At 34.0% G+C, this 21,298-nt stretch overlaps 3 protein-coding genes across 3 annotated transcripts in view; 1 reads left to right on the forward strand and 2 right to left on the reverse strand.

Moving 5' to 3' along the window:
• Positions 1 to 222: 222 nt before the first annotated feature.
• On the reverse strand, positions 223 to 1,905 carry LOC21384681 (receptor-like protein EIX2). Its single transcript, XM_010112336.1, has one exon. It carries the CDS (start codon positions 1,903 to 1,905, stop codon positions 223 to 225), a length of 1,683 nt encoding a protein of 560 aa, XP_010110638.1.
• Positions 1,906 to 8,040: 6,135 nt separating this feature from the next.
• LOC21384682 (O-glucosyltransferase rumi homolog) lies at positions 8,041 to 12,272 on the forward strand. The gene is made up of 6 exons (XM_010112337.2): positions 8,041 to 8,600; positions 9,327 to 9,868; positions 10,507 to 10,699; positions 11,141 to 11,205; positions 11,361 to 11,571; positions 11,884 to 12,272. Exons 1-6 carry the CDS (start codon positions 8,430 to 8,432, stop codon positions 12,235 to 12,237), a joined length of 1,536 nt encoding a protein of 511 aa, XP_010110639.1. The 5' UTR covers positions 8,041 to 8,429; the 3' UTR covers positions 12,238 to 12,272.
• A 3,472-nt stretch (positions 12,273 to 15,744) lies between these two features.
• The window catches only part of LOC21384684 (receptor-like protein EIX2), a 7,267-nt gene continuing 1,713 nt past the window's right edge, over positions 15,745 to 21,298 (reverse strand). Inside the window, exons 3-4 of the mRNA XM_010112339.2 lie at positions 16,448 to 18,184; positions 15,745 to 16,251 (exon numbers count right to left, since the gene is read on the reverse strand). Of these exons, the coding sequence (XP_010110641.2) occupies positions 15,745 to 16,251; positions 16,448 to 18,184 (2,244 nt within the window). The remainder of the gene's footprint in view (positions 16,252 to 16,447; positions 18,185 to 21,298) is intronic.

Consider the following 21,298-nt stretch of genomic DNA (forward strand, 5'->3'; position numbering starts at 1 on the left):
AAAAGTTGGTTGTCTGAGAAGTCAAGTGACTCGATTAACTTGAGTTGCCGATGCTATTTGGGATGTTTCCGGACAAATGATTATGCGACAGACTCAGATTACGCAATCCGGAGAGTGCACCTAGCTCCTCGGGGATGCATCCGACGAGCTTATTTCTTGAGAGGTCCATACTATCAACCAACAGCAGCGTTGTTGTGTACTCAAGGGTTGCCCCCTTCGTCACTACTGAGACCTTCTCTTTATGCCAACACCAGGTCCTCGTGCAATAGTTGCCGGGGCAACAGGTGGCGGTGGTTCGACAATTGATGGAGTAGGTGCTGCAATTATTGCCGGACTAGGTGCACTAGCCACAGGGCCAAAAGCAAGCGTTATATTATGTTGGGGCACATCATTGTCCTTGGTCATACCTGTAAGCTTGCCAAAACAATGAGGAATCCTTCCTGACAAATTATTTAGCGCAAGATCCAATATCTGCAATTTGGAAAGTCGACATAGTTGTGATGGAATACTACCACTGAACGTATTATTGCGAAGCTTGAGAATTCTTAATAATAAAAGGCTTTCCCCAACCCATGAGGGTATATTTCCAGAAATTTTATTCTCGCCAAGATCCAGTAGTTCTAAGCTTGTGCAATCACTTAGGGTCAGAGGAAGCTCTCCATGGAGACTATTATCATCTAGGTGCAACCATGTCAAGTAAGAAAGGTTTCCTATCGAGCTTGGAATGGTTCCTATGAACTTGTTGGATGATAGATTTATCAAAAATAATCCTTGTTGCCATCCCCAGCAATCAGGTATTTCCCCAGATAGATTGTTCTTTGAAAGATCTAGAAGCAGCAGGTTATCCAAATTACACATTGTACTTGACATTGAACCATTTATCAAGTTGCTGCCCAGACGTAACACCTCTAAACTATGAAAATTGTCAACATCACAAGTTGGAAGATTTCCACTTATTTGGTTTGTAGAGAGATCCAAATAGGAAAGATAAGACATGTTACAAAGCCATACTGGGAAACCACCAGAGATGCTAGCATTCGACATATCTAGTTTTGATATTTCCTTTTGTGTCTGAAGCCACCGGGGAAATTCTGATCTGATTCTACAAGATGACATGTTAATGTGGTCGAGGCTAAAAGGAGGAACCCAATCTGATTTCACATTGCAAGTTAGATGGTTGGAACTAATATCCAAATGTTTCAGTTTTGAAAGGTTGGAAAAGGTACGTTCAGAAATAACACCCTCCAAAGAATTGGAAGCAATGTCAAACTCCACTAGGTTTACTAGTCGCCCAAGACTATCAGGAATGGACCCAATCAACTGATTATGTGAAAGAGATAAATATTCCAAGGTTGACAATCTCCATAACGATGGTGGAATGGTCCCATTCAATTGATTATTTTCAAGATGTAAACGTCTCAACCCTGACAATTCCCCGAGTGAAGATGGAATTGGACCATAAAATGAATTTCCCGTAAGATTAAGCTCCTTCAAACCCTTCAATTGCCCTAAATAATCTGGCAAATCACCACTAATTCCACCAGAAGTTAAACTTAGGTACTCTAAATGGTACACGAGGCATCTTGATGAATTCTTGTTACTTCCTAACACATCACCGAGAAATGAATTTCCAGACAAATCCAATGACCTTATAAGAGAACAAGCCTTATTTAATATTGACAACATCCCACCTTCAATGTTCTCAAACTCATTCCACCCAAGATTGAGATCAACAATGCTCTTAGAATTAACCAGCGACAGTGGAATGGTGGAATTAAAGTAGTTTTTTGAAGGATCAAGCACTCTAACCGCAGTCATGTTGTGTAGAACATCAGGAATTGGTCCTCTAAGTTCATTATTCCCTAGATCAAGACTTTGAATTCTTGCAAAGAACGTGGAATTCATAATACCACGAGGAAAGTGAATGTTGCGGATTCCGCAACTATTTAAGCCCAAGTATATTAGAGAAGGAAATTTATTGAGTACCTGCATCACATCAAATGCCTTGTTAAAGCTGAAAAGCATATCTCGAGGTGTTTCAAAAATGACAAACCTAAAAACCCATTTGATATTATGAAAATATAATAATGCCCCCCTAAAGTCTTGATGACTCATTTTTCATATCAAGGGTTCGTGTAAATTTTGTGTGCTCATATATTTTCATGATCTAAAATGATTTATTAGCAAAAATCATAAAGTTCTAAGATTTTAGATTATAGTTTTATACAACATCATTGCTTGCATCTTAAATATTGTTTGACATTTTGTATTAGAGTAATTAGGTTTAAGAATTTATATTTTTCATACAGCTATTATTTATACTCATTAGAAAGTTTTTCGAATTATATCATTTTGGATTATTATTTATACTCATTTTGGATTAAAAGTTGGCCCACCAGAACTTTAATCTTACTCATCTTTTGTCTCTCTTTGTCTTTGGAAAAGGACCTGTTTGAAGCCGGAAAGCAAAATTTGATAGAGATATCACTGAAAACTGGGAGTTTAAATTGACAAACTATGGATATTTACTAAGTTGTACTACCCGAAAACGACATCATTCCTAAAACGATAGTTTTATTGAAAACGAAAACCATTTTAAAGTGAGAATAATTGAAAACGACACTATCATAAGAAAACGAAGCAACTTGAGAACTCACCCTGCTACTTGATCTTGGCAATTTTCACCCTGCTACTAGGAAACGTCTTTTTGTTTTGTTTTTTTTAAGACTAACTCGGATAAAATTTGATATGATTAACACAAGCCATAATATTCAATTTTTTAACACGCTTTGTTTTACCTGCATGTGGTGTTTATTATAATTGAGTACAACTAAAATATAGCTAAAATATACCATATTACACATACGTCCAAATCATATACGTCGATTCCAGTCTCCACACAAATTCATTTCTTACAAATGACTAAAAGGTGATATCACTGCAGACTGAGGGTTGGATAGCCCATTACTACTTTCTGCTAACGACTCAAAAAAAAAACAAAACAAAAAAAAAGGTAATAGTTGTTGGAACAGTTGTATTGCAACTGGCAATGAGTAATTAGTAATTACATAATAGCAAAGGCTCTTCACGTAGATGCAAGTGTTTTATTCTTTTGTTTAAGTAGATGTCCCTAGTTTTGTCAAATTAGGAAATTTTTTTTTTTTAAAATGACTTTCGTAAATCCTTCATCGATATTTGATAAATTGTTGATTAATCAATCATTAGCTCATCAGCGTATACCGAGTGCACCAATTCTCAATCTTGTACATTATTGATTCTTACATTATTATAATCCGATAATTTTTTTTTTTAAATTTAACAACACTAGAAACATTTACAGATTTACTAATATTAGACTTTAAATGTACCATTTTTGCAAATATGCCTTAAAAATTTGGGAAGTTTTGGTTTAAAACATTTGTGCAACACATATTCATGATCATGTCACATTGTACTATCATATTGTATTGTAACATACAACGACCATATCAAAGTGAATAACAATGAAGTTTAGAAACGATAATATTTGAAACATTACAAAATCATATAAGCGATTTACGAAACAAAAGACTAAACAACGACAAACCTTCCCAAAACGACAGTTTTATTGAAAACGAAAACAATTTGAAAGAGAGAACAATTGGAAACCACGTAGAAAAAGGACAACGACTTGATAAATACAAAACCTTAGAAAATGCCACGAAAAAAAAAAAAAAGCGTCCAAACGACAACATACTAGAAACGACAATGCAATTGAAAAGTGACAAAATTCTATAAAAACGATCGCATCGTTGAAAGCAACAACAATGTGTAGTTATGTTGGTCTTCCAGTGAAAGATACGACATCCCAAGTAAATGACTATAACAACTTAAACTCGACAACAGCTTTAAAAATAGTAAAATTTATAACGATAATATCTCAAACAAACGATGACAACATAAGGAAACGACCAAATCTCAAATGGAGAACGAATTGCAGGAAAAAAGTACTATAAAAACAACAGCTAGCATATTAAAACGACTCAATGTTTCTGAGAACCAAGACTGGAACGCTCGTTCCTATGGCCGGGTTTCTTTTTTATCTTTTCTTTTCTTTTTCTCAATCAAATACACCTTGGCCTTAAATAAATATTTGTGTAGTAGCCACACTCTGAATACCTCTGCTTTATTGCTTTCCAATTTTCATTGTGTTGTATCCTGTAAATAATTGTCACGTTCAGCTCTTCAAACAGCTGTTTCTTGACGCGTCTCTGGTTGACGACAACGTATTTTAAGAGGTACGAAATATTAAATGACACTTCTGAGAAGAAGACAAGTAGCAACAACTTTAAAAAAGCAACTTAATTATTATTAAGATGAGAAATATCATAACATGACATTATTCTACTAAAACGACATAAAACATAGGGAAAAATTAAAAGACAAAAATGTTTGGAAAAATGACGGAATCTTTAAAAAACAAGAGAAACCTAGAAATTAATATTACATAATAGATGTCTACGACTCCACCTATATTGCTAAGAGACATTTTCAGGGTTCCTGACTTCCTGTAGAAAAGGGCACAAAAAAGAAAGAAATATATTTTTGTTAGGTATTTTTATTAGTTGGTAATTTATTAGCAATATTATAAAAATTTAAAAAAATAAGTTCAAGAAGGTTTTATATTGCATAAGAAGATTCAGAATCAAATTTGAAGAGATAAGGCCTTAGTCAAAGAAAGATAAAGCATTAGTTCTTTGAATTTAAATTAGATTCTAGAAAGAGATAAGGATCAAAAAGATTATGTGGAGAATTTAAACTGATAATTATCTGGATTTGGAAAGGCTATAAACGTGGAAGATAAAGGAGATATGAATTTGAATGGGAGATAAAGCTTGCATGAAGATCAAGGTGTTTTTGGATTCGAATTCTTGGCTTCATCTGAATATTATTAGGAGTTGTTCAAAATTAGAGATTTCAAATTTGAATAGTTTATATATATATATATATATATATATGCATTCACGTGAGCTACACAAAGAAGATTAAGCTTGAGCTGCACATGTGATTGGAACTTGAAATTTGACTTAGTCAAAGAAAATCCAAATATAACTTGCTATAATGAAAGATAAGGCATTCGAAGATCAAGTGTTATCTTGCAACAAAGATAATTAATTCAGATTTGAAAGTTTACTGCATAATTTGAATTGGAGATTGAGAAGATAATTTGTTTCAGAGTATATGTCACATAGATATAATAGAACATCTCTAGAGGAAAAATCTGTGAATTTGAGAGCTTATTTCGGAGAAAATATTCAAAGAGACGTCTGTGAATTTTTGTGAGCCTTGTGTGTTATTGAGATCGTCTTTCGGGAAAGGGATTTGTTGCTTTTGGGAGGAAGCTCTGCCAGTCGAAACGAGTTTGTCAGGTGAATAGAAGACGTGTGGTGCACACTAAACAATCACTGTGGAGGTTTGTCACAGCGGCGTCATTGTCTAGGAAGGAGTCCTTGAGTGAATAAGTCCATCTAGTGTCTGTAATTTCTGGAACATAGTGAATTATTTATTGTCTGGGCGTGGCCCCACAGATGTAGGTGTGCGCACCGAACTGCGAAATTATATTGTGTGTTCCTTTACTTTATGCATTTTATTATGTTCGAGCAACTGAACGTAATTAACCCGGATCTTAATTAATTAAACCGTGTTCGAGACAGTGTTTCAACATCATCTGGAACACCAGACGTAACATCAGATCTATCAATTTTCATTTTCATTTTTTGGAAGTGTCATTTAAGGACTTTTTTTGATTAATTGTTAGTAAGGAAAAACTCATAGCCTCATACCAAGAATTACAAACTCTATATGAAAAACGAAAAATGAAAAATGAAGAAGAGAAAGACAATAATAGTCTCAAGACGAAAATGAAGCAATGAAAAAAAAAAAAAAGAAAAAAATACAAGACCAGTTTAATGACGGGTCCACTGTCCTCCGTCGTCCATCCTCATCAAATGGGCATCTGGTTTACTCCTCTTGTTTGACTTTGGTTATTATATATACTTCTAGGGCTGGAGTTCATTTCAAGTTTTTAACCAAGCTAAGTAAACTGTTTTTTTTCTTTTTTTCTTCTTTTTTTGGCAAAAATCGAGACATGAAACGTGATGCATCGTGAATGTAGCGACTGAGAAGGCGTCTGTGCTTAGCATATGCCTCACATCTACAAACATATTCCCCATCTTCAATCTTCTTACTAAAAAATATGGTAAAGGATCACCGATCACCAAGGAGAGAGATAGCGCAAGTGCTACACGAGTATAATTATTAATGTTACATAAGAAGTAAAATAATCATTTAAAAAAAAGAAGTAAAGAAAGAAACGTGACAAAAACCCCACCTTACCAGGTTCCCGCCTCCTGTAAAGTTCTCTTTCTGCGCGCAAACTCACATGCTGAAAACCATTTCTCCTCTATATATTTTGATGATCATTTACATATTTCTTTTATCTGATATTTCTCCTTAGTCCAATCCAAACTTTATTTTATAATCTAAAGGTGCATATTCTATCATAAAGTTCCTTTTTAATTCCCAGCTAACCCAACTATTCTAACACCTACATATTGTAGCTAATTAATTTTCTTGTCTACACCTTCTTATGTATCCTCTATAAATTAGCTCATTACCAAACTCACAATTCAAGCTTAAAAGAAGAATGGCAATTTTTGTATAATTAATTCAAAAATATAACCCAGACACGTGGAGGTTTTGGAAAGAATGAGAGAAGAAAACAAGCAGAGGTTTCAGAGGCATTCCACGATCGTGTGGGGGCAGTGGAGTCATTTCACAGACACGATTAGGTTGTCGAGGTTTTGATTTACAGATAATGTCGGTGACAGATATTCTGAAAAAAAAAAAAAAAAGATAGATCACCTGAAAAATCTTAAAACTTTTTGTTGAAACTGTACAAAATACTAAAACAATCAATATTACTTAAAGTAATTTAATTTAATAACAAAGCTAATACAATTTTTTAATTTGAAATTGAGAGTTATGTCACATACTATAATAAGAAACTATCATAATTATATATGGATTATGATTCCAATTACAAATGTCGAGTGTTTTTAATATCAAAACGTATATTTTTAGCAGGTTGGTAAAATTAGATAGGTTCCAAACAATACATTTGTTTAGCTACTAATCTTGAATAGTTTTAAAGGTAGTTGTTAATGTGTCACATGTTTAGGGTAAATTTACCTTACAGATTTGCTACATAAACGAATAATTTACCGTGCATGTGCTAAAGCAATTATTCATTTGCAGAGGATATGTATGGCAAAATGAATAATTTACCGTACATGTGCTATTACCATAAATATTTTAAATTATATTTTATTTATCATAAATATTTTTAAAAATGACAAATCTACTATAACTTTTATTTTATTTTTCACACCAAAAAAAGACACGGTTTTTAAGAGTATAGATTTTTATTAAATTCTGTTAACTATAATTTCAATATGATATTAACTAAACGGTAAATAATATTATGCCCAGGGGCGGAGCCACTTCACGACCAGGGAGGGCAGCTGGCCCCCCGGCCCAAGTGGCTCTTTCATACTTTGGCCCTAAATAAATTTTCACCCCCCTAAAATTTTATAATTACAGTTTTTACATTTGTTTTTAAAATATTTTCTGTTATCATCCAAACTCAGTTCTTTCTAGGGACCCAAATTTCAATTTTATTAATACATAAAGTTCAATTTGACTTTTAAGTACTAATAATTCAAAGTTAAAAATCCAAATAAAAGCAAAAATTAACTATACTACCATTTCAATTCATAATTTTGTTGACTTTTGTTGACTTCAAACTTTATAAAGTGATGAAATACTATTAAGAGTTTGAAACCATTTGTAGAAGAAATAAAAGAAAAAAAAAATATAGTTACATGATTATTTTCGTTCAAAGTTTTAGTTTACCTCACGCGACACCCCCAAATAATTGGTGTTTTGTGAATTCATTGACGTATAGTATGGTATGGACTTGAATTTCACTCCCAACAAATTGCCAATAATGCGAAAGCTATGCATTGACCGTGGTTGACGGGTGATATTGAATTCATTAATTATGTGCAACCAATTTCGAAAGATCACCAGAACTTTAATCTCACTCTAGTTCCTATGGCCAGGTTTCTTCTTTGTGCAACCATTAATTATGCATATTCATCTATTACACCTTCTAGTTAGCTCAATACCACACTAGCTCACAATCCAAGCTCAAAAGAAGAGTGCCAATTTTGGCATCTGAATATTCCAATCCGTGAAAACTCAAGATTGTTTCAAACGTAACTCAGTTCGTGTAATCTCTTGATGATGATCAGTTTGGTCTCTAACAACTGAGGTACATATCTGCAAGATTATAACTCAGAATAGGGCATTAGCAGAAGAGGGAAACCATGCAGAGGTTTCGGAGCCATTTGACGACCGCGTGGGGGCAGTTGAGTCATTTCAGATACACGATCTGGCGGCCATTTCTCAAGTCCTCGGCGTCGTCTCCCGTCGTCTTCGCCGTCTTGTTCCTGCTCTTCGTCGGCGCGATTGTCTCCACGCGCTTTCTCAACTCTGCTGTAAGTTTTTTTTTTTCACCCTTCTTATTGCGCATTTTCTTCTTGGCCTGCGACTTGCTTGTTTGATAGAGTCAAACAAAAAAAAAGTCAAAAATTAACAACGGCGTGAGAAAATATCCGAGGAATATAATAGTCATTAGTCGCCACGTGTTATCGTTAACGTCTTTCCTCATCGTTGGCCTTTTTCTTTTGTAATTTTTTTTTATATTCTTTTAATAACAATTATCTCTTATTGACTCTGCAATATAATCTAGATTCTAGACCAATAATGTATCATCTCTACTATAGAGTTTTTGACTTTTTCCTTGTCTACAATATGCCGTTATGTCAACCTCGGGAAAGAAAGAAAGCAACTCCCATGTTTAATTTAGACACGAATTCGCTATTTTCATTTTATGTCGAGTATTTTTTATCTACTGGAAGTAAACTTATTGTATTTTTAACATATAAATAGATAATTGTAATGCCTTCTAGAGTTTTCCATCTATTTAACAGTACAAATAATTGCCAGAAATTATTGTGTTCTTTCCGTTATTAAATTAAAGAAACCAAATTAAGCAAACCACGTTTATAGCACTAACAACATTTTATACTTCCAAGTATCTATTGTCCCAGTTAGTGAGGATTCGCTAATCCGTCTCTATTATATTTTAATTCACTATAACATGTAGTAGCAGCATAAACTGTTGACTTTTCTTCCACTTACGTACTTCGCTAATCTGTCAGAATCTAGCTGGCCCAACTATCACTAAAATCTTCGAAAGACCCCCTCAGAAGATTGAGATCCCACTGAACTGCACTGCATACGACCCTACACGAACCTGCCCCTCAAATTATACCACTGCCCACAACAAACAAGATGATCTCGACCGTCCATCGCCTCCCACGTGTCCAGACTACTTCCGATGGATCTACGAAGACCTGAGACCATGGGCCCACACAGGAATATCAAGGGATATGGTGGAGAGGGCCAAACCTACGGCCGATTTTAGGCTTGTTATAGTGAATGGCAAAGCTTACGTGGAGACCTATCGAAGGTCCTTCCAGACGAGAGATATTTTTACATTATGGGGGATCCTACAGTTGTTACGGAGGTACCCAGGAAGAGTGCCTGATCTGGATCTGATGTTTAATTGTGGTGACCTACCACTTATTTTGTCAAAGTCATACAGTGGGGCCAATGCCACATCACCGCCACCATTGTTCCATTACTGTGCGGATGATTACACACTTGATATTGTCTTCCCTGATTGGTCGTTTTGGGGCTGGTAAGTAGACATCTAAAGTCTGAACTCATGCCTTTTTTTTTTTTTTTTTTTTGCCTTCCCCTCTCAAAATTATTTTTTTCTCCATTTTCATCCACCAATAACAGGCTGCATAATGTTCAACAAAGGGATGCACTTTTGAATGATGTTCACTAATATATACTTTTTAAAAGTGTTGAATTGATGTGGTTGAAGACTTCTGGTATTGTTCATATCTAGTTCTAATATTGAGGCGTAGTATTTCAATCTTCAATTCACCGGTAAACCAAAAAATAGGCTCATGATATACTCATTGCACTGACATCCAACTTTTAATAATGCTAAAATGGAAAATAAATAAATGCTGAACTGACGATATCTTACTTTTTTTTCCTCTTTAATACTGACGTTTAAGAAAATCACATTCAATACTTATTAAGTCTACGATTTTTAAAGTTTTGTCATCAATTAAGAGCATGATCAGTAATGATAAATTCATCATGATGAGTAATATTTAATATCTTTCTGCTTATTTTCCACACAAAACCTTATCCTTTGAGTTTAAAAGAAATGCAAAAAGAATCTTTTTCAAGGAAAAAATTTTTGTTTATTAGTTATTTTGACAAACAGTAGAAATGACATGTATGGTGGAATGTGTATAGGCCAGAGGTAAACATAAAGCCATGGGAGCCATTGTTGAAGGAGTTGGAAGAAGGAAACAAGAAAAGCAAATGGGTGGATAGACAACCTCATGCCTACTGGAAGGGAAACCCAAATGTTTCTCCCAGCAGGCAAGACCTTCTCAAATGCAAGGTTTCTAAGAAACATGATTGGAATGCTCGTCTCTATGTTCAGGTTTCATTTTTATCTATTTGTTTCTTCTTCTCAATCAAACACATCTTGGCCTTAAATAAATATTTGTGCCAATATCAATATACAATGTCTCATGTCTAGAGATGATTAATCTTTATCATTACTACATATCTAAGTGAGAATAAGTTTCTTCCTTAGATTTGCGAAACTTTTCGCACATGAGAGGCGTGTGCTAAATGCTTCGCAAAGTGTTTCCTCTCTCCTCATCAAGCAAACTTTTTCTTTAAAAATAAAACTTTTTCAACTTTTTTTTCATGCCTTTTGCTTTAGATCTTTTTTCCCTTTTGTCTTTTTTTTTCCTTCTTTTTATTTTTTTAACATTTTATTTAAATATTGTTTTAAATGAGTCACGCGCACAGAGCGCACGTCAATAAGAGGATAGTCACCACTGAATGTCTCTCTTGCTGATTGTGATCATCGCAGGATTGGAATAAAGAATCACGGGAAGGGTACAAGCAATCAAATTTGGCAAGACAATGCTTTCATAGGTTTAAAAAAATATATCAATTTTGCTCTGCATTTGCTTAGCAAAACTCTGACTACATATGTTTTAGTGCTTTTCAATTTTCATTCCATCTTTTTTTTGTAATTTATTTCGTTCAAAGTTGAAAAATCTCCATCGATCCTCTCAAAATTCATGCAGGTATAAGATCTACATAGAAGGAGTTGCTTGGTCTGTTAGTGAGAAATACATTCTTGCCTGTGATTCTGTTACCTTACTTGTAAAGTCCCATTTTTATGATTTCTTCACTCGGAGTTTGGTACCAATGCAACATTACTGGCCTATTAAGGTTGATGACAAGTGCAGATCCATCAAGTTCGCTGTTGATTGGGGCAACTCTCACAAGACGAAGGTACATATGTTATCCTATTAATCTAGCACATGTCATGGCGAATACAAGCTAAATCTTATTCAAAATGTTTTGTCCGTCCGAATTTCGAGTTACAAAACTTGTTTTTCTTAGACATATGAAAAGCTATATCAAAGAATGTATCTCTTCCCTTAAGTTTTCCAGCTTTCAATTTGAATCTCTTCCTAAAGCTTCCAAGGGAAAAGGTGTTATAATTTTAGACAAGAAACCTAGAAGCCGTCCTGAATGATAAGTTCTAAATATAATTTCCAAATTTTGTCTTCTTATCCTTTTTGTTTTCATGGATGCCATCAGGCAAAATCCATTGGAAAGGCGGGGAGTAGGTTCATTCAGGAAGAGTTGAAGATGGAGTATGTGTATGACTTCATGTTTCATCTTTTAAACGAATATGCCAAGCTCTTGAAATTTAAGCCTAGCATTCCTGAAAAAGCAGTCGAATTCTGTTCCGAGTCCATGGCTTGCACAACAGAGGGGCTTGGGAAAAAGTTCATGATGGATTCAATGGTGAAGGGTCCTGCAGATAGTAGACCATGCACCATGCCACCTCCTTATGGTCCTTCTTCTTTATATTCACTTATTCAGAGAAAGGCCAGCTCAATTGAAGAAGTGGAAATGTGGCAGGACAAGTACTTTGGAAAATTAAAATAAGAAGCCAGATTAAGGGAAGACATTTCACTTAATTAAGTTCACAATTTAGGATTTATATTCTCTACTAAAAATGAACTTAAGTTATGTTGTTTTTTACTAATATGACGTATGATGTATGTTTTAAACTGAAAATTAAATAACATTGAAGGATTCAAAATCATTGGCAATAACACTAACATAAATATATGGTTGCTTCTGGTAGAAATATATGCTAATTACTTAAAACCTTACAGCGCCAATCTTGAGCTAATCACTCTTGTCGTTTTTGGAAGAAAAGACCATCTTTTCTGGCCAATTCCTTTGCTTGTTTGATATCACTACTTGTCAGTTCTATGTAGACATGAGCTATAATTCTAATCCTTATTCCAGCTATGTTTTTTAAGTTAAAAAAGAGTATAGTAGAAGTGACATTTTAAAATCAAACCTGCAAAATGAACATGATCTCGCTTTCAACTAGAGAAAACGACAGCAAATTTAAAAACGACTCATCTCAGAAAACGTAGGATATCCTTTATATAGCTACAGAGGTATTCACAAAATGACAACGAAAGACAATATCCTTCAGTATAGATAATAGCTTTGTGAGGAATAATCCCAGAAGAAATCATTTATATACATAAGAAGAAGAACTAGAAGAAAAAGAAGACGATAAGAGTTCATATTCACAAAATCATTTATAGATAATAGCTTCTTTTTTTTTTTTTTTAGTCGAAAAAGAAGACGATAAGAGTTTAAAACAAGAGCATAGCTCCATAATACGAAAACGACAATTATTCATAAAACGACAACATCTCAAAAAGGATAAAGAAATGATAACAAAATGGACGCTATAAACAATCAAATGACACCGTTTTATGAGACGACAACATCCTAGAAAAAGATGACGTTATGAAAAAACCCAAGAATTGGCAAAAATACAACATATCTAAATATAAGAATCTCATAAAAGAAATCATATAAAATAATTGATTTCAGGGAACGACATGAATCCAAGATTAACGGTGACATCTGATAAAAACAAGAGGATCACATAAAAAGAACTACATTCGGATATACGACAAGCCTCTAAGAAAAAAAAAAAAAAAGATTATTGACAAAAAGAAAGATTCAATGAATGAAGTAAACTAAAATGAAACGCCCATATACTTGGATGCATTTTTTTGGTGCGCACACATGGAGAAAAAATAAAGATTTATTACACAAAAGAAAATGTGTCATTTAAACAACGTACAATAAAAGAAGGAAAGATTTTTATATCAGTATGAGAGGATTTATGCACTAATGCTAGTACTTGAATAGGCCATGGTAACTACTGCTGTACTTCGGAAAGCAACAATAGAAGCAGATGGGTGAACAGAAAACCATTTGCTTACTAGTTACTGAAAAGACTTTTTATGAATACTTATAAGAAATACATTTCACCAAATATAGAATTTAGACATAATTTAATATCTCGACATTTCAGGCCTTTTTTTTCTGATAATGATCTCAATAAAAAAAAATTATAAAAAAAAAAAAAAACCAAGTCAAAAAGTGTTATCATAGGGCTTCAAAACCCATTTTCTTTGAAGTATTTAAACGAAATGTACATGATCGAAAATTTGAAACTAGCCAAAGTAAATCCTCTTTATAGCCAAAGTGATTCAATGGTGAAGGGTCCTACAGATAGTAGCCAATGCATCATGCCACCTCCATATGGTCCTTCCTCTTTATATTCACTTATTCAGAGAAAGGCAAGCTCAATTGAACAAGTGGAAATGTGGTAGAACAAGTACTTTGGAAAATCAAAATAAGAAGCCATAGACAAAGTTTTCTTTTATCTAAAATTTTGTTTAAACAAGTACTTTGGAAAATCAAAATAAGAAGCCAATGCATCATGCCACCTCCATATGGTCCTTCCTCTTTATATTCACTTATTCAGAGAAAGGCAAGCTCAATTGAACAAGTGGAAATGTGGTAGAACAAGTACTTTGGAAAATCAAAATAAGAAGCCATAGACAAAGTTTTCTTTTATCTAAAATTTAACGAATAGAGATAAAGTAGCAATTCACACTTTAGGATATTTTTTTCTTCATGTATGATATTTTTTTTCCCATTCATTTTGGCCAGACTAAGGGAAGACATTTCAATTAATTAAATAGCAATTCACACTTTAGGATTTATATTCTCTACTAACAATGATCTTAACTACTCTGTTGTCTTTTATCAATTTGACGTCTTATGTATGTTTTAAGAACCTGTTAAACTAGAAATTAAATAAAATTGAAGGATTCAAAATCATTGGCGACAACACTAACATAAATATATGATTGCTTCAGGTAGAAATATATGCTGATTACTTAAAACTTTACAGCGCCAATATCGAGCTAATCACTCCTCTTTTTTGGAAAAAGGCCAATTACTCTGCTTGTTTGATATCACTAATTTCAGTTCTATGTATACATGACCTGTAATTCTTTTCATATATTACGTATCTAATCCTTATTATATAGCTATGTTTTTAAAGTTAAAAAAGATTATTGTGGGAACAAATAAAAAACCATTTGATCTGCTCGCTTTTGAGAAGTGACCGTTTTAAGATCAAGCCTGCAAAATGAACATCATCTCATGTACAACTAGAGAAAACGACAGCAACTTTAAAACGACAAATCTTGAAAAAGTAGGATATTACAGGGGGATTCACAAAACGACAACGAAAGAGAGAATATCGTGAAATATCAAACTTTTTTCAGTTTTTTTTAAGATCAAGCCTGCAAAATGAACATCATCTCATGTACAACTAGAGAAAACGACAGCAACTTTAAAACGACAAATCTTGAAAAAGTAGGATATTACAGGGGGATTCACAAAACGACAACGAAAGAGAGAATATCGTGAAATATCAAACTTTTTTCAGTTTTTTTTTTTTTTTTTTTTATTTTGAAAGATGGACTTTCAAACAAGAACATTAGCTTCATAATACGTAAACGACAATTATTCATAAAACGACAGTATCTTAAGAAAGACAAAGAAATGATGACAACATGAAGGTATATACCATCAAACGACAACGTTTTATGAAACGACAGCATCGTAGAAAAAGGAATTCGCTAAAAAAAACATTATATCTAAATATTAAAATTGGAAAACATAAAAAATGACTGATTTTAGGAAATGACACGAATCCAAGATAAACGACAACATCTGATAAAAACAAGGGGATCGCATAAACATCATTTGGTTCAAGCTAGTAAAACTATATACTAAATTAAATCACGTACACTTCATATTAAAATAACCCGTAAGAATGTTACACAACATAACACAATATGACAATAACATAACCAATAAAACATTACAGAGTACCAAACATAATATCTCAACAGTGCATTTATTAAAACATGCTAAAACAACATTAGACAATACCGAACATAATATCGCAGTACAAAAAACCATAATCACACACAAAAGGGGAGATACGTTTATTGAAACTCACAAACAGGGCAAACATTTGATAACCTCCGTGAATTACTCTTCGTTGGTGGTCCTCTGCATCCTCTTCTTCAGCCTTGCCACTTTCACCGCAACCACCACAATTATCTGGTCTTTGGTGCTTTCAACAAAGCGGAAATAAGCGACTCTCCAGTTCCTCTTGAAAACCAAAGTCCCAATAACTCCCCATAAGCCGGTTGCATATCCAGCTAATACGACGAAGTAAAACAATATCTTTTCTTTCTTGTCTTCTTCATGATCTTCATCTTCATGGTCGTTGCTTGTTGGAGGTTGGACTGCATCACCATCACCCGGACATTTTTTCTGCAACGGTTCCCCGCGGAGTTGAAGATTGCCAGCGTAGATTGATGTCGGCTTTTCTAGAGTTTGAAGCTGATTGCCCTTTGGAATTCTCCCTGACAAGTCGTTGTATGACAAGTTGAGGTGGTTTATATATGTCAGCGTTCCCAAGCTCTGTGGAATTGCGCCAAAAAGTTGGTTGTCTGAGAAGTCAAGTGACTCGATTAACTTGAGTTGCCGATGCTATTTGGGATGTTTCCGGACAAATGATTATGCGACAGACTCAGATTACGCAATTCCGGAGAGTCACCTAGCTCCTCGGGGATGCATCCGACGAGCTTATTTCTTGAGAGGTCCATACTATCAACCAACAGCAGCGTTGTTGTGTACTCAAGGGTTGCCCCCTTCGTCACTACTGAGACCTTCTCTTTATGCCAACACCAGGTCCTCGTGCAATAGTTGCCGGGGCAACAGGTGGCGGTGGTTCGACAATTGATGGAGTAGGTGCTGCAATTATTGCCGGACTAGGTGCACTAGCCACAGGGCCAAAAGCAAGCGTTATATTATGTTGGGGCACATCATTGTCCTTGGTCATACCTGTAAGCTTGCCAAAACAATGAGGAATCCTTCCTGACAAATTATTTAGCGCAAGATCCAATATCTGCAATTTGGAAAGTCGACATAGTTGTGATGGAATACTACCACTGAACGTATTATTGCGAAGCTTGAGAATTCTTAATAATAAAAGGCTTTCCCCAACCCATGAGGGTATATTTCCAGAAATTTTATTCTCGCCAAGATCCAGTAGTTCTAAGCTTGTGCAATCACTTAGGGTCAGAGGAAGCTCTCCATGGAGACTACTATCATCTAGGTGCAACCATGTCAAGTAAGAGAGGTTTCCTATCGAGCTTGGAATGGTTCCTATGAACTTGTTGGATGATAGATTTATCAAAAATAATCCTTGTTGCCATCCCCAGCAATCAGGTATTTCCCCAGATAGATTGTTCTTTGAAAGATCTAGAAGCAGCAGGTTATCCAAATTACACATTGTACTTGACATTGAACCATTTATCAAGTTGCTGCCCAGACGTAACACCTCTAAACTATGAAAATTGTCAACATCACAAGTTGGAAGATTTCCACTTATTTGGTTTGTAGAGAGATCCAAATAGGAAAGATAAGACATGTTACAAAGCCATACTGGGAAACCACCAGAGATGCTAGCATTCGACATATCTAGTTTTGATATTTCCTTTTGTGTCTGAAGCCACCGGGGAAATTCTGATCTGATTCTACAAGATGACATGTTAATGTGGTCGAGGCTAAAAGGAGGAACCCAATCTGATTTCACATTGCAAGTTAGATGGTTGGAACTAATATCCAAATGTTTCAGTTTTGAAAGGTTGGAAAAGGTACGTTCAGAAATAACACCCTCCAAAGAATTGGAAGCAATGTCAAACTCCACTAGGTTTACTAGTCGCCCAAGACTATCAGGAATGGACCCAATCAACTGATTATGTGAAAGAGATAAATATTCCAAGGTTGACAATCTCCATAACGATGGTGGAATGGTCCCATTCAATTGATTATTTTCAAGATGTAAACGTCTCAACCCTGACAATTCCCCGAGTGAAGATGGAATTGGACCAGAAAATGAATTTCCAGCAAGATTAAGCTCCTTCAAACCCTTCAGCTGCCCTAAATAATCTGGCAAATCACCACTAATTCCACCAGAAGTTAAACTTAGGTACTCTAAATGGTACACGAGGCATCTTGATGAATTCTTGTTACTTCCTAACACATCACCGAGAAATGAATTTCCAGACAAATCCAATGACCTTATAAGAGAACAAGCCTTATTTAATATTGACAACATCCCACCGTCAATGTTCTCAAACTCATTCCACCCAAGATTGAGATCAACAACGCTCTTAGAATTAACCAGCGACAGTGGAATGGTGGAATTAAAGTAGTTTTTTGAAGGATCAAGCACTCTAACCGCAGTCATGTTGTGTAGAACATCAGGAATTGGTCCTCTAAGTTCATTATTCCCTAGATCAAGACTTTGAATTCTTGCAAAGAACGTGGAATTCATAATACCACGAGGAAAGTGAATGTTGCGGATTCCGCAACTATTTAAGCCCAAGTATATTAGAGAAGGAAATTTATTGAGTACCTGCATCACATCAAATGCCTTGTTGAGGTTGAAAAGCACATCTCAACGTGTTTTAAAAAATGACAAAGCTAAAAACCCATTGAAAATTATGAAAATATAATAGTGCCCCCTTATAGTCTTGATGACTCAAATCAAGGGTCTGCAAGCTAGAAAGGTTTCTAAGCTACGTTGGAATCCTTCCTCCAATGTAAGAAGTTTTTTTATACGCCTACATGTAATTTAATAAATTTCTCGCATATAATTTTAATATCATGGTTCAATAAATTGAGTGCATAAAATAATATTGACTTACGAGGAGACAATTTTTTTTAAATGAATACTGAAAGGTTATGATTTAATGAAATTGCCACATTTACCATAAAAAAAATAAAAAGGTTACACCTTAAGTGTTTCAAGTGTTGTGACTTTTGTAATAGACATTTATCTTATGAAATATTGTCACTTTCTCTAGTAGCGTATCTATGTAGAAAAAACGGTAACTTCTCTAATAAGTGTCATTTATGAAAATTGTGACTTTTTGTTATTGATATTTTTATGTGAAGACTTGTGACTTTTCTTATATGTATTTCCCTATAGATGTAATAAAATATTATAACTATTAGAATAGTTGTCTAGAAAGGCTGTAAATATTCTGAATGAGTGTATTTTGGTGGAAGATACTCGTTCATTGGCTATAAATTGTACGCTCCCCACCCATCACGATTAGTACAATTTTTTCGTCAATTTTTAGTACTGAAAGATATATAATAAACTCATTTTTTTCATATCAAGCGTTCTTGTAAATTTTGTAAGCTCATATTTTTTTCATGATATCAAATGATTAATTAGCGAAAATCATAAAGTTTTAATATTTTAGATTATAGTTTTATACAACATTATTGCTTGCATCTTAAGAATTGTTTGGCATTTGGTATCAGAGTAATTAGGTTTAAGAATTTTTAATTTTTCTTACAGCTATTAGCTATAGTTGTTAGAAAGTTTTTCGCAATTACATTGTGGATTATTTTCATAAATGCTCCCAATTTATGTACGCCACCGTGCAATATGGAGATCGGCGCGGCGAGAGAGAAGAAGATCGCAACACCATCAGTGGAAGGTTGGTTTGTACCACTGTGAGGGCTTGGTTCGCGATGCCGTCAGAGTAGGCTGGGTCAGTGTTGTGGTCGCTAGAAAAGAGGGCTGGGTAATTCATTCTATCGAGTGGATCGCATTCCCGTCGCGCAACACATTTGTCGATGGGATCATCCATAGCTGTCCGGGGAGAAGGGGAAAGATCCAATGTCGTCGTCGGAGCTTTTCATAGTCATGATCGTGGTCTGATGCAACACATTTGGGAGAAAAAATATACTAGATTTGTAGAGCAAGAAGGAGGAGAAGAAAACGGAAAAAATGTTAGGGTTTTTTTTATTATTTTTTGATATTTATACTTTTTAATACTTTTAATTAGAATTTAATGTTTAGTTCGCTTTTGATGGTATGCCACGTAGGCACTTATGTTAAATTTATAGACGGTTTTTGACAGGGAGGATAATTTGATCTCTTTTCTATATATTTTGGAGTGTTTTAAATCGTGTTACAAAATCAGAGGAAGTTTTAAAATAAAGTACATAATTTGGAGTACATTTATGAATCTAATCCTTACATTTTTATAGAATATATACACCGTACAACTTTCTAAATGAACGTCCATTTAATGTTAAAAGAAACCTTATGACTGGATATTATTTTTATGATGCACATATTGGTAATAATAATATTATTCAAAATTTGTTAACTACGTAAATTTTATATGTACAAAGACGTGTACTAAAACGCTATGCAATTATTGATTTTAAAATTTACAAAGACGTGTACTAAAACGCTATGCAATTATTGTTTTTGTAAAATCATATTCTTACGTGTTTTTTATATGATGAAAAAATGCACAGCTCTCTTTATTTACACAAAATTATATGGGACAAAATTATTTTAATACCTTGTATTATAATAAAATATTAAGTTGATATTCTTTGTTTTTTATAATATTAAAATAGTACCCTCAAGTTTTAGCAAACATTTTATGGTATCTTGAACCTATTTTTTAGGACATAAATTGTCAAATTTACTTTTTATTAATATTAGACTAGTCTGAATTTCTAATTAACAAAAAGTAATACCTAAAAATATTTGTAAACCTGTAACAAACACAACTCCTATATATTGCTAAACGATGTCGTTTCTTTAGGAAACCCATTTTATTGTGTATAAACAAAGCGAGAGCAAGCTAAAATGTTTCCATGGAGGGGAAAAATGGAGTTCTTGGGTAAGTTTGTCATTTCACGTAACAAAAATAAACTCAGGGTACCAAAAAAGTATTTCTAATATTTAAGGGAACCATTTTAATATTGTGAAAAACACAAAGTACCAACTCAATGTTTTGCTGTAATACAGAGTACTAAAATGATTTTTTTTTCTAAATTTATATATTGACTTAATACTGTACATGACGAATGGACACGTTTTTTTTTTTTTGTTTTGTTTGATTTACTGTTAATATCTTGAGTCATCGTTTTCTGTAAGTATAATTATTATATTACTCAATTCGAAGTATTATATTATGTTTGTTTGTTAGTCGTCAAAGTAGCTCATGAAAGATGGAATAAAAATTGTCAGTTGTCCTTTAATTACTAAATGCAAAGTGATAATAGATATATCTAATTAGAGATTTGTGTATCCAAAGATAGCAATACATATTGGATTATGATATATTTAATTATTAAATTATGTCAAAGTTAATTTACCATCACGATAGTTACTTATAATATATTATAGTATTTTACGAAGGAGAACTTTAATTGATGTTTATTGTCATTGAGTAATCTCAGTTGAGTGCCGTACCAGCCTCCACAAGGGAGGTAACTCAAGCTCCACAAGGGAGAAAAAAATAATAATAATGATGTCCTCCGACTCAAGGGAGGCATTCAAGTTATAATCACGGTGTCATGGGGGACCTTGCAAACCCTCACGTTCCGATGATTGCGCGCAAGTGGTACGAGCACTCTCGGGCCCATCAGTAAGAAAGATAAGATAAGATAATAAAATTATGATAAGACATCATAATTAAGCATAATCAGC

Source organism: Morus notabilis, unplaced genomic scaffold (assembly GCF_000414095.1).
Source record: "Morus notabilis unplaced genomic scaffold, ASM41409v2 Scaffold3536, whole genome shotgun sequence".
NCBI classification, from domain to species: domain Eukaryota; kingdom Viridiplantae; phylum Streptophyta; class Magnoliopsida; order Rosales; family Moraceae; genus Morus; species Morus notabilis.

Coding starts and splice junctions, on each gene's coding strand:
- LOC21384681 (XM_010112336.1), bottom strand. CDS start 1,905: ATGAATTCCACGTTCTTTGCAAGAATTCAAAGTCTTGATCTAGGGAAT.
- LOC21384682 (XM_010112337.2), top strand. CDS start 8,430: ATGCAGAGGTTTCGGAGCCATTTGACGACCGCGTGGGGGCAGTTGAGT. Junction 8,601..9,326: donor CGCGCTTTCTCAACTCTGCT/GTAAGTTTTTTT, acceptor CTAATCTGTCAG/AATCTAGCTGGCCCAACTAT. Junction 9,869..10,506: donor GATTGGTCGTTTTGGGGCTG/GTAAGTAGACAT, acceptor GAATGTGTATAG/GCCAGAGGTAAACATAAAGC.